Source organism: Chiloscyllium plagiosum, unplaced genomic scaffold, assembly GCF_037043375.1.
Source record: "Chiloscyllium plagiosum isolate Xiang-an unplaced genomic scaffold, Cpla_swu_hap1 HiC_scaffold_28, whole genome shotgun sequence".
NCBI lineage: Eukaryota > Metazoa > Chordata > Chondrichthyes > Orectolobiformes > Hemiscylliidae > Chiloscyllium > Chiloscyllium plagiosum.
The window spans coordinates 25,776,409-25,790,784 of NW_028270166.1; the positions used below are offsets into that span (position 1 = coordinate 25,776,409).

Sequence of the window (14,376 nt, forward strand, 5' to 3'; positions counted from 1 at the left end):
CCAGTAGTTGGTCTCTGACTATTTCTCTAAAGTAGAGGGAGAATGGTAGAGAATAGAGATGAACAAACAAAGCAACACCGGTTAACTCTGACCCCTGTAATTATTTTAAACTACATTTTCAACTCAACACTAAAGCAAATTAGTTCCCACACAATAATCGAACATTGTTTTGCATTTAGATTACTTTCAATTAGTTTGGACATATCTGAAAAACTGCCTCTTCATAAAATTTCAGTCTGCTTGACTTAAATAAGACATTGAGATAGCTAAAACTGTGTGTACAGAACCTTTGCCACTGTCAGAGGTTGCATCTTTTGCTTTTCTGTTTTGGCTGGGTGACTTTTCATTCTCCTAGAACAGAGAAAGAATCAAAACGTTTATGTTCAGTTATATGCATTCAATGTTCAATTTATGCAGGTCATTTATGTAGCACCATCTGAGAATTGGTCAATAGATCTATTTATGAATATTTTCAGATAATTCTTTTTTGCCACAGACAAAATGCTCTTAATGCTAGTCCATTTTTCTCAAATGCAGATCATTAGTTTATGGATCTATGAACAAGATAGTTATTACTGTTAAATCATATATGCTGTACTTTTAAAATATTTTTGTATAGGATATGAGTATCCCTGGTAAGGCCAGCATTTATTGCCCATCAACTGATTAACTGCCATCTACAATGGCATGGAGAGCCAAAGAGACAACCACGTTAAAGCGCATCCAGAATCACTTGTAGACTAGACAAAGTAACAACGACTGATTTCCTTCTCTCAAGATGATTAGTGAACCAGGTGTGCTTTTAATGACAATGGTCACCGTTAAACTAGCTTTTAATTAATCAGGCATGATGGGACTGGAATCCATTCCTCCAGAACATTAGTCTGGGGCTCTGGATTACTAGTCCAATGACATCATCACAATGCCACTGCATCCACTAATTTGACAGAGTATAAAAGAAGACTTGGGAAGATATGCTAATTTTCTTTTGAAAATAGCAACCATTTATTTCAACAGAAATAGAGATTCCCTTTTAAAAGTTCAGTGACAAGATTCAAGCCATATGTTTATTAGGTCAGTTAATTAATAGCTGACACTCCACTAATGTCCAGGTTGTAGAGCAGCTCTGTAAAGGTCTAGAAGTTTCAGCTTCAGACTGAGAAGAAATGACTTAGGAATGCAGCATTCCTCATCCCAAAACCCACAATTCAGGGCATAATACAATAGCTCCTAATGACTATTACTTGTAAATAGGTTGTCATTCTTCCAGAGGATAATAGGCTGCTTGAAAGAGAGAGAGATGAATGACAGTGAGTTTAATCTGACGCTCGCTATGCCTGAGGGAAGGTGAAATTGAGAAGGGACCTTCATGGTAACCTTAGCATGAACAGAAATTGGACTCATGTTGGTGGCACATCACATTTAACAAAACAAACTATTGCAAGGCACTTTACAGAAGTATTAGTATATAAAAGTTGACAATGGATGCAAAGAGAAATTAAAGTCAAATGCTAAGTTAAAAAGGTAGATTTTAAATATTATTCCAAATAAGGAAAGATGAAAACGGGTCTGCGAAATTCCAAATCTTTCCACTTTGAAGTCAGCGCCACCATGTTTAAGTGATTAAGGTTGGGGAAGCTCAAGAATCAGAATTGAAAGAATGCTGCTTGATGCAACAAAAATATTTTACTTGAAGTGTTGGTTGACAGAATGTTAAACATACAGATCACAGGCATGGCAACATTCTTCACTCTAATAGAACAGGATATACTTGCAATGAGATTTGAGCTATTGAAAAGCAGAAACATTTAGTACTTAATAACTAGCAGCATGTTGACTAGTCAGATGATGGTTTTATTGTTTATTATGTAACTACATTAATATATAAACATAGTTTCTAACATATTTTATCAATCACACTTTGCTACAAAGCTATCTTATGGAGAACACCAGTCAGTTAATGTCCACAACTTACAAGCATTTTATAAATCACTGTATAAATAATAAACTTTGATTAAGCCAAAGACTATTTCTTTCACAGCAATTATATTTTGAAGCCTCAAAAGAGCAGAATATTATAACGTACGGTATATACAAGATGTCTATCCTTAGTAGTCTATTGCATTACATAAAATGTCAAATAAAAGTTCCACTAAAAAAGCTTCTGGAACAAAAAAACACTTGAGATAATGTAGCCCTCTATACAGGTTGTGGCACATTCTTACCTAGACAATCATGCATACAAACTACATTGAACATGGTCTTTTACCTTATTTATAAACATTTAAGGTTCAATATATGACCATGGAAGAAAAATGTTTCTTAGCAGAAGCAAATTTTGACAAAGAATAGTATTATTTAAATGGCATGGAATTTATTCTGTTGAATGTTTCAGCCACATTTTTCTTAATCTGTCCTAATATTTCCATTTCTGCTCAGTGTTTATTCCAAATCTTGACTTTATTTACAAAGGATTTAAGTTTTAAACTCCAGACCAGTCCAAATAGAGAAGGGTGCTAACCTTTGATTCAGTGACAGCCACTCATTGGCAGATCTGCTGCAATGTTGGTTGAATGCTACTCTTTTTTGAATTAGTGGTGCTGGAAGAGCACAGCAGCTCAGGCAGCATCTGAGGAGCAGCAAAATCGACATTTCGGGCAAAAGCCCTTCATCATGCTACTCTTTTGTGGCAAGGGATGAAGGACACAGTATCATCATTGGATCGCTAGAGGTCAGGTGAGTCAGATGTAAGAGCACAGGGGTAGCTTTCACTCCTTCATGATGTTGGGTCTTACAACAGGTCACTGTTTTTAAACAAGGAATCCCACCTTTCCTCCACGAAGACCAAAAGCAAATCTGACAGGGATTGCTGGGCATCATTCAGCAACTATGGCAGACTGATGCAAGTCCTGTTAAATCCCTGAGCTATGAATAAATTCCAAGGATCACAGATAATTGGCTTTAATAAATAAACTTAATTGACATCCCTTCTTGCTTCTTACTCTATCTGAAACAATTTTGTTAGTGCTAGGAAACAACCTCAGGTACTACTGACAGAATCTACCTCACCCTGGCAACCAATACAGAAGTATCTTTACATTCCATTCACTGCTTGGCAATTCCTAGTTAGTTTACCTGCATTCACAAAGCAACATCTGCAAATACCTTCTGTCACTGCATCCAGGTTTTGAAAATATATTTTAAATAGTTCAGGTCCAAGGAACTCTATGCTTCGCCACTAGTTACATCTTGCCAACCAGAAAAGACCTATTTATCCAACTCTCTGCTTTCTGACGAAATGTCTGACTCAGAATTAAAGTTGGAGACTTTGGAGTGTTCCGACTTGCTTACTTGGATAATTACCCAGAAATTGTCAGACTGATCAGAACAACAAGTTTTAACTTGTTGATAATTAAACAACTGATTCTGGATCTCCATCTCAACCCCATCTGACACTCCAACTCAAGCTCACCATCCTACTCACTCAACCATCTATCACTCTACCCCCATCTCAAATGAACCATCTTACTTGCTTATATACTTTCAACTACACATTGACTCATACATGTTCATTTTAACGCAATGGGAAGTTCTAGGTCATTTGAACTTTATTTCCCAGAATATGGCAATTATAGTCATGTAAAGGGAAGATCAGCATTGTTTCTGTGCAGATCCTCTGCAAGATTTCCTGTATAATGTGTCAGATGTGAAGGATTCTCCAATGGAAGGGTACTCATAAAATTTGGAGGAAAGTGAGTGGGTATTTTTGTTTGTTTGATCAGGGTCAATTAGGGTTTCGAATCCTAATTGGAAGATCTGGGACATTATATGGGCTATGTTGAATGAGGAACAATGGAAGAACATAAATCCACATTAAAGCAACAATTCGATGCCATTCCAATCTAATTCTGAATGTCCAAATATTTTCTCTACAACATGCTTGCATTATTGAATGTTTTCAACAATAACATACATTAATTCTGTGAAAGTTTATACTCCAGTTTGCTGCTGCTCTTGAAGGGATAAACCGGTCTCCACTTTTACTTGGTGATGACACTGGTGAATTTGAAGGTGTTAATGTTCTTCTAACTTCTGATATCTGAACAAAATCCAGAAATAGAAAATGTTGTTAAATTAGTATTAAAAATAAAAAATCTGAAACAAAATTAGAGTACCCTCCAATTTATTTCACAGGAACTTCAGGACTCTCAGCATTAATTTCTTCTGTTTTTGTAGTTGCTGGTGAACATAAAAATTAGAAGTAGCAATTTGGCTCTTCAAACTTGCTCCTTCGTTCAATATAATCATGGATGATCTGATTCTGGCTTCAATTTCACATTTGTACCTGATTGCAATAGCCACTAACTTATAAATGATTATGGATTGAGTCAAAAGAGTCAGCATGGATCTATTGTTATGTGAACATTGTATATACTGAACTTTTGAAGGGGTATCAGAGAGGGTTGATGAGGTGAAGGGAATTGATGTACCCAGTATACATGGACTACCAAAAGATGTTTGATACAGTGTCACATAATAGTGCTGTGAGGAATGTTATAATTTACGGAATAAAAGGGGTAATAACAAAATGGATACAAAATTGTTTGAGGGGTAGGAAACAGAAGAATGGTTAGTGTTTTTCTTTGGGTGGTAAAGTTCGTAGTGGAGTTTCCCAGGGTTCTGTATTAGAATATGTGTTTTTCCCAAAAATATAAATGATTTAGATCTTGACATGCAAGGGACAGTTTCAAAGTTTGTGGCAACGTACAACTTGGCAATTGTACAAAGAGCACAAAGAGACAGCATTAAATGAAGGATACCAAACTAAAAAGTGTACAATAGAGCATAGACAGTGGGTGCATATGTACACAAGGAGAAAGCGAGGACTGCAGATACTAGAGATCAGAGTCGAGAGTGTGGTGCTGGAAAAGCAAAGGCCAGGCAGCATCTGAGGAACAGGAGAATCAATGCCTCGGGCATAACTCTGTTTTTCCAGCCACACACTCATATGTACACAAGTCATTAAAAGGTGACAGAATAGATAAACAAAACTGTTAATAAAAAATGCAAAATTCTAAGCTTCATAAACAGGGATGTATTTTACAGAAGAAGGGAGGCATGATGAACTTATAAAGCATGTTAGACCTCAGCTGGAGTAGTGTGTACAGTCTGAGTGCCCCGCTATAGGAAGATTGTAAATGCAATGGAGTGCAGAAGAGGTTTACAAGAACGGTTCCTGGGATGACAGTATTCAGTTTTGAGAGAAGACTGGAGAGGTTAGGACTGTTTTACTTGAAGAGGAAGAGGAGGTTAAGAGGAGATTTGATAAAAGTTTTCTAAAACATGAGGGGTCTGGACAAAGTGGATAGGGAGAAACTATTCCCACTCAAATGGATCGATAACCAAAGGCCACCATTATAAAATGATTTGAGAAAAAAAAGTAGGTTAGCAAAACTTTCTACATAGAAAATAGTTAGAGCATGAACGTAGTGCCTGGAACTGTTGTAGTTTAATAATTAAATAGATCCAATGTGGAGGATTATGGGGGAAACGTCAAAATGATCAGGCAGTTGGCGCAGACATGATCGACTGAATGGTCTCTTTCAGGTCTGTAACAATGCTGTGACTCTGCTTTTTAAATATTTGTGCTGGTTTTTCATAAAGAGCTAACTGTAAGGTTATGTTCTCATGAGAGATTACTACTTACATTAAAAAAGGTCCTCTTTTAAACAGCAAAGAGGGACAGGATAAATGATTTGTAAATATTGCCTGGTTGTTAAATACCACTTTATTACTTAACTCCTCAACGTGTTACATGGAAACTACTGTCATACAATGTTTTATCTCGTCAAGAATATCAAAGGAAGGTCCTATTACAAAGTAAGGTCCTATTGACCACATCGTTAAAGGTAGTCTTAAAAATATTTAAACAGGTCTACATATGTTAAGATAAACTAGAGATTCATTTTTTTATATGTTGCCAGGAAAAAGTGCTTTATACTCAAAAGATTCAAAACCCAATTTTTCAAATGCTGTTTGATGAGCCTTACCCCATATGTTAGCAAATATCAAACTGATTTTTAACAAAGGAACTTAGTAATAAGATCATCTTTAAAAGATAGGATAAATATTTAAGTACGAATGAGAATTATGGAAAATTGTTTACTACTTATGTAAATATATTCAATGGTACTTGGACTTGCAGGGTTTCTCTTCTGTTTTTGTAATAATACAGTGCACCTTTTATACATGACATGGAGTAGCTGACAGGCTGACTTGGAATGTGGTTCACTCTAGAAAAACATTTTGGAAAAGAATTTTGCTAGTGTGATACACCAGCAATCACCCTAGTTACAGTAGTTTGGTTTTGTACAGCTCAAGGTATTCGAGTTGAAATCACAATAGTTACCATTTTTGATTTACATTGGTACAGAGATTAGTGATAAGTGCTCATGTCTGCAGGAACGCAGTACATTGAGATGACTGCATACTTTTTGTCTTAAGAACTGTGGTCAAATTGTTAACCTAACTTCCAAATTATACAGTGAACTTCATTTACTGCACAGCTACATATTGACTCTTATGGGCTATAACAGATTGAATTTAATGCAATTTTATGAGAATCCCAGTTGCAATAATTAAATCTATTCCCAATTAATGATCAAAACCTAATTCTAAGTTGGACATTTAAGCTGAAGTCACTGTTCGTGTTCCTTTTTGTTTGCAGCTGTACTATTTCTCATTTTAGAATTCAATAATGCAGTCAGAAGATACTATAACCCAACAACACAGCGCAGAACTCCACATCACCTGTGCCACTTTGGTTACCTATTTTTCACTTTATAAATATACTAAAAGCCATAAGACTGACTCTCTACAATATTACTCATGAAATATAAGGAACAGTCAAGAGAACTGGTTCACTTTTCAAACTTCTGGAAGAAGATATTCACCCAGGAGAAGGATATAGACACTAGTGAGATTTGTTTGGAGCATGCTAATAGGCTAGGGTATTTTGAAAGCAAGAAAGAAGTGGTGTTGGATCTCCTGGAGAGCATCAAGGTGGATTAGTTCCCAGGTTACTGGGAGAGGCAAGGGAGGAGGAGATTGCTGGGGCCTTGGCCAAGAGTATCCTCATTAGCCACTGGAGAGGTCCTGGAGGACTGGCGAGTAGCTGATGTTATTCCTCTGTTCAAGGAGGGAACTAGGATAATCCAGGAAACTAAAGACTGGTGAATCGCACATCGATGGTTGGGAACCTACTGGGAGAGAATTCTTAGGGATAGAATTTATGCACATTTGGAAAAGCATGGCCTAATTAGGGACAGTCAGCATGGCTTTGTGCAGGAAAGGTCACGTCTTACTAACTTGATTGAATTTGTCAAGGAGGTGACGAAGGTGATCGATGAGGTTAGAGCAGTAGATGTGTTTACATGGATTTCAGCAAGGCCAGAAGATTAAGACGCATGGGATCCACGGTGACCTGACCGTGTAGATTCAGAATTGACTTGCCATAAAAAGCAGAGGGTAGTGGTGGAAGGGTGTTTTTCAGGTTGGAGGACCATGACTAGTGAACCGCGCAGGATCCGTCCTAGGACCTCTGCTGTTTGAGATATTTTATAAAAACTTACTTATATGAAAATGTTTTTGGTTGCGTTGTAAGTTTGCAGACAATACAATACATAGTATTGTGGATAGTGTAGAAGGTTTTCAAAGGCTATAGCAGGGTATAGACCAGTTGCAGATATGGACAGAGAAATGGCAGATCGAGCTTAATCCAGGTAGGTGTGAGGTGCTGCACTTTGAGATCAAATGTACAGTTAATGGCAGGACTCTTAACAGCATTGATGTACAGAAGGATTTTGGGGTTCAAGTCCATATCTCCCTGAAAGAGGCCATGCAAGTAGATATGTGGTAAAATGCGGCACATGGCATGCCTGTCTTTCTCGGTTGGGGAATTGACTACAAGAGTCAGGATGCCATGCAGCTTTAGAAGACTGTATTCAGTTCTGGTCACCGTATTACAGGAAAGATGTAGAGGCTTTGAAGGTGCTGAAGAGGTTTACCAGGACACTGCCTGGATTAGAGGGTATGAGATATAAGGAGACGCTACAAAAACTCGGGTTGTTTTCTCTTGAACAGCAGAAGCTAAGGAGAGACTTGACAGAAGTCTATAAAATTATGATATGCGTAGACAGGGTTGACTGCCAGAATCCTTTTCCCCAGAGTTGAAATGTCCAATACTAGGGAGCATGCATTTTAAGATGAGAGGGGGAAGTTCGAAGAAGATGTTTTAAGGGCAAATTTTATGACACAGATTGAGATAGGAGTCTGGAACACAATGCTGGGTTGGTGGTTGAGGCAGATATAATAAGGGCACTTAAGGGACTTTTAGATATCATATGAATATAAAAGAAATGGAGAGGTATGGAACAAGGGTAGGTATAATGGAATAGTTTAATTTGGCATCATGTTTGACACCACATTGTGGGCTGAAGGCCCCATTCCCTGCTGTACTGTTCTATATTCTATGTTCTAAGTAGACACGGTGGCACAGTGGTTAGCACTGCTGCCTCACAGCGCCAGAGACGCGGGTTCAATTGTCTGTGTGGAGTTTGCACATTCTCACCCTGTCTGCGTGGGTTTCCTCTCACAGTCCAAAGATGTGCAGGTTAGGTGAATTGGCCATGCTAAATTGCCCGTAGTGTTAGGTGTAGGGGTCTGCGTGGGTTGCTCTTCGGAGGGTCGGTATGGACTTGTTGGGCTGAAGGGCCTGTTTCCACGCTAAGTAATCTCGACAAACTGTCATTTATTTCCTAGTCACTTGACTTGAGAATTTGAACTCTTGCATCTTGCTTTACCAGCGATAAGTATTAAGGCCATAATAGATTAATGCCAAAAATGGATTGACTTATTTTTGTTCAAATTATGCAGATGGGCATAAAGCAGTCTCTGTACTTTTCAAGAAAATAGTTTATCATTTATAAGCATCATTTACAGATAAGGCCAGCCTTACTTTAAACAAACGTATCTATAAAGTTGTTTGGGACAATACCATGTGGGTTTCACAGTGACATAAAATCAGTCAATTCAGATTGATAAGAAGATCTCTTATATAATATTAACCATTAATTCAACACTGTTGTCAGGAGTTTATTAAGTGCAATAAAAGACGTGTAAAATTATTACACTATGTTTATCAAAAACAATCAGTAGTATAATTGTAAATGTCATCATCCAAAATGTGGATTATATTTGGATTCAGTACTTGTATTGGAGCCAAATATTGAAGGAAGGAGTGATAGTACGGGTGTGGGAAGCAGTGTTCATAGGTAAGGATGATGCCAACAATTTGCAATTCCTTGCTAAGCTTGATATGTTACTGTGAGTGTACGTCAATGTGAGAGATTGAGGACTGAGAGCCCAGACATATGTGCATTTGCTGAGGTTCAGGACAGCCAGAGTTCTCTTAACATTTTTCTGATGGAATTTTAGCATACCAAGTGAGAGAGGCAGTGATGAAGCTGAAAAATGTGTTGCTGGAAAAGCGCAGCAGGTCAGGCAGCATCCAAGGAGCAGGAGAATCGACGTTTCAGGCATAAGCCCTTCTTCAGGAGAGAGGCAGTGAGGCAAGAAAACAATAGTGAATCAAAGCACAATATGAAACTCAACAAGAAAAGAAATACTCACACAAGGGACTTTGTTTTCATTCTGAACATTAATTTGTCGTAGAAGTCGTCGTTCATAATCTTGATCCATGGTAATCCAGACAGTTGAATGTGATTAAGGCGTAATCAGGAGTCAGCACTGAAATCAGGCAAGAATCAACAATCAGTAAATGAAATCTACAATACTGTGCAATTTTTACACTAGTAGTCAGCATGATAAATATACAAGACAGCAATTCACTGATTGTAATTCAAATAAATTTTGTTTGAATGTTTGAATCAGAACTTTGACAGACTAACTTTTTGGAAGTGTCAGCACAAAATGAGTGAGACTGCGTATCTTTTTTATTATCGCAGTGAGAAAGGAAGAGAGATCAGATAACATAACCAAAAGGTCCAAACTTGATTAAAAATGCTCCCAATGAAACTTGTCTTTGCTTTTTTTTGGTGTTTTTGAAGAAAGACGTTATGATGCACTATCAAGCTGACCACTTAGAACCACTGGCTTGCACTCGTAACATAACTTTGAAGTGGAAATCATTCAAAGGCATAGCGCAGGGAAGTGGTGGAAATCTAAGTAGGAATTTAGAGAGAAACAAATATTGTGCTATGGAGGAGAGATTTGGGCACAACAGTTGGTACAAGGAATCTATACCATTGCCCACTCAATGCCAGGAAAGGTCAGTATTGAGAAACATTTTTCAAAAAACTGGGATTAAAGCACCTTGCAGGGATATTGGCTAGAACTTAAAGCTTGATTTTCCATAAAGGTGTAAAATAAACTGTTAGCATTATTGGCATCACTAATTACGGTCACAGAGTGAGATATGGCAGCAAAAGAAAAACCATAATCCATAATTTGTTATTTTGTACTTCACAACAAAATTCCTGAATTTATCAGAAGGGCATTCAATGTACTTGTTAAGTGCAAAAGATAAAGCTGTACATTATGGTAGAAGCCAGTTATTTTCAATTCACATATGAATCCAAGATTGAATACCAGAAGAACCTTCTTCATTGCTGCATTCCAGTCCACACACCAACCTAGCCTAAATAATTCAGTACAATACCAAGGAATTGTTGGACTTTCCAGCATTCTAATGAGATGTTAAATCTGAATGTTAAACTTTCTTCTGTTCAAGAGATCCCAGCACTGAGTAATTTAAGACCTAGAGTTCTTCTGATACCCTAACTAAAATATATCCTGAATGCAGTAAGTTCCTGTAAAATTCAATGAAATGTTCTATGTTTTTTGCAATTGTATCTACTTCATTAAAAGTGACAGTATTTTAAAAAATAAATTTGATGGTCTTTCATTGAAGACCATCACTTAGCCTGCTTGAACTATCTTACCTTTCCTTCTGCTTTTGAAAGGCCAATTAAAACACACTTCTGATTTATAATAACAAGCATTTTTAAATGTCTGAATTCCACAAAAGGCAATATATTATTTTATGAATTCAAAGTTTGTCTCATTTGTGAGAAGACTATTCAATATGCAATGCAATAACAAACATCTATTCTTCAATGTAGTTGTTTCTCTGGAATAAATCCCCCGCCATTCCTGCGCACAAATTATTTGAGAAAAAATGTTTCTATTCCTAAAAATAACATACAACATTTTGTTCATACATTTCATAATGTGGATATTAGTGATACTGACGGAAAGCTGCATTAAACTCAGATAAAACATATAACAAGGAACAACTGGAAGGTAACAATGAACTAGCACAGCAAATGTAATTCATAACTCCAGAAAAATAATTTCATTTTGAACTAACTGATAAAGCGGTTTCTATTTGATATTATATAATACAGCGTTTGAGTATCAAGCTTATGCTTTTGGAAACATGAAGTGTCTTAACTAAAGATACATTGCATGCTAATACACAACTGTGATATTGCTATTACAACTTGTAGAGCAACAACACTAACTGAAATTTGAGCTGCTTTGAAAGTTACTAAAGGTAATCCATCTGTGTTACTGTTTAACCCACTCAGAGATGCAATGTGTTTGTCTCCTACAGGGACAATAATAAGTTGATGGCAATTGATTGTTGATCTGTTATGATTCTAACATATAACCACTACAATAGAAGACAAATTAAATGGCCTTAGCAATTTCTATTTTCCTGCTTCTTTGGAGTATAACAGGTGTAAAATGTTGATATTCTTAAAGATAGCTATTGGATAAAACAAGCTTGAGTTCTGAATTTACAAAACAAACTATGTCCTTTTAAATGGGAAATACATTAGGAGAGACCCTCTGAGTTGCATAACATTTAAGTGTTATTGAAAAAAATAGATGATATCAACCCGAACAAAGGAAAAGTTAGAATTAGGAATAGTTGCACTGAATTGTTGGAAAGGCAATGGTATTATCATTGGACTATAAAGCTACAAACTCAAGCAATGACCCAGGTTCAAATGCCACCATTGCATGGAATTTGAATTCAATGAAAATCTGGAATGAAGAGCCTAATGATGATCATGAAATCATAGCTGATTGTGAGAAAGACCCATCTCATTCACTGATGGCCTCTAGGGAAAACAAAAAAATCTGCCTTTGCGACCTATATGTAACTTCAAACCCACAATGTGGTTAACTCTTAACTGACCCTAGGCAATAAATGCTGGCCGAGCCAATGACAGCCCATCCTGTAAATGAATAGGTAGTGTGCTTCTCAGCAATGCAGTCCATGACAATCTTACTTCACCTTGTCCAAACCAGAAAAGTGCCCGTCTTTGAAAGGGCATTAATTTTAAATTTATCTGGAGAAGCAGTATATCTCAGACAAAGTTATTAATCTATGGAACAAGCTGCCTAGCATCACTTGGAAGACATTAGTATTATTTCATTACAACAAATTAGGTAGGTTTACTTCAGTAAACAACTTTTTGGGATACAATGTGCACAAATTGTTTGAGATATGACATGTGACAAGTCTGTGGTTCTGAAATTACTGAGGTTTTTCCTCACAATTTGCAAACCAAGTGATTGATTATCAAAATTAATCAATTACTTTATCATAACACCACACAACTGCCTGGGTGATAGGAGTCAATCTGTATGAACAATGATCCTCCATCTCTAGCAATTCTTTTGTTTAAAAGTGATGGGCCAATGGTTGCAGCAACCGGTTGCTATGAGAGCAATCCACACTCTAAGGCACACTTAAGGCCTTCTACTTTCACCAACCTTTTGATCATCATGTGGCTTGATGTCATATTTAGTTTCATAATTTTCTGCGAAGCACTCTTGCATGTTAACTTAAAGGCATGATATTTTAAAAAGTTCCTGTTGTTGTTACTAATTATTAAAATGCACTGGCTCTTTCCAAAGCACTACTGATGGCAATACTACTTTCTCAAAATGATTGACTAGATTTTAAAATCAGGTTCCTACTGGTACAGAATATAGTCATAAGAGATCTACAGCACATAAAAAGATCCGACAGCTCAGAGTCCATGCTGGTCACAAACAACCACCTAATTATCGATTCCCATTCTTCCAGCACTTAATCCATAGCCATGTATACCTTGGCATCACAATTGCACGTCAAAATACTTAAATGTTTTGAGGATTTCTGTCTCCACCATCCTTAGAGGCAGTGAGTTTCAGATTCCCACCATCCTCCTCACATTCCCAGTCACTGATCCTTTCATCATGCGGAAACTTTTCTTCGTATCTATACTGTCTGAGCCCCTTCATAACTTTATACAATTCAATCATTTCCTTAGAAGGGACAACAACCCTAGTCTGTCCATAACAAAAACACTCCAGCCCAGAATACATCCTAATAACTTTCCACTGCAAGCTGACCAGCACTACCATATATTTCCTTTAATATGTATTCCAAAATTGCATACAATAATCTAGCTGTGCCCTTAACAATGCTTTATACAGTGCCAGCATACTTTCCCTGCTCTTAAACTGTATGCCTCAACTAACAAAGACAAGTATTCCACTGGCCGCCTTGACCACTTTATCTGCCAACCCTGATGCTTTAATGGACTGGGGTACAGAAGAACCTCGATTATCCACATTTGGGACTACCTGAATAAGATTGCAAGACCCTGATGCTTGGCTAAACTGTGTTATCCAGCATTGAATTATCCGAACAAAATACTCCCCACCCATGATGTTCGGACAATTGAGGTTCCTCTGCACGTGCACACAAAAGGTCTCTCTGATCCTCAGTGCTTGCAGTTCATTCTGAATGCTCTGGTCTTGCTGGCCCTGGCCAAAATGCATCATGTCTCATTTACCTGTTTGGAATTCCATTTGCCACTGATCAGCCCATCTGACCAGCCTGTCTATATTCTCCTGTAAACAGAGGCTGTTCTAGATATTTATCACCCCACCAATTTTTGTATCACCTGCAAACTTACTGATCAATCATCTTGCATTCAAATCTAAATTATTTATTTAAGGAAAACACAGACAAAAGGGCCCCAATACTGACATATGTAGGACCCCACACGACTCAGATCCTGTCAGTAAAACACTCCTGAATCATTAGCGTTTTCTGCCACTCAGCCAACTGTGGATCCAATTCACTAGCTTTCCATCGATCCCATGGGCTCTTACCTTTGCTATGAGTCTCCCATGTGGGATCTTTATCAAAAGTCTGGCGGAGGTCCAAGGAGACTACATCAAAAGCACTGTCCTCATCTTCATGGTCAACTCTTCAAAGATGTCAATTAG

General features: G+C 37.4%; 1 protein-coding gene across 1 annotated transcript in view; it reads right to left on the reverse strand.

The window, feature by feature from the left end:
- Window positions 1-14,376, reverse strand: part of fzr1a (fizzy/cell division cycle 20 related 1a) — a 41,549-nt gene that overhangs the window by 20,375 nt on the left and 6,798 nt on the right. Inside the window, exons 2-4 of the mRNA XM_043721120.2 lie at window positions 9,691-9,807; window positions 3,974-4,099; window positions 288-351 (exon numbers count right to left, since the gene is read on the reverse strand). Of these exons, the coding sequence (XP_043577055.1) occupies window positions 288-351; window positions 3,974-4,099; window positions 9,691-9,759 (259 nt within the window). The 5' untranslated portion in view covers window positions 9,760-9,807. The remainder of the gene's footprint in view (window positions 1-287; window positions 352-3,973; window positions 4,100-9,690; window positions 9,808-14,376) is intronic.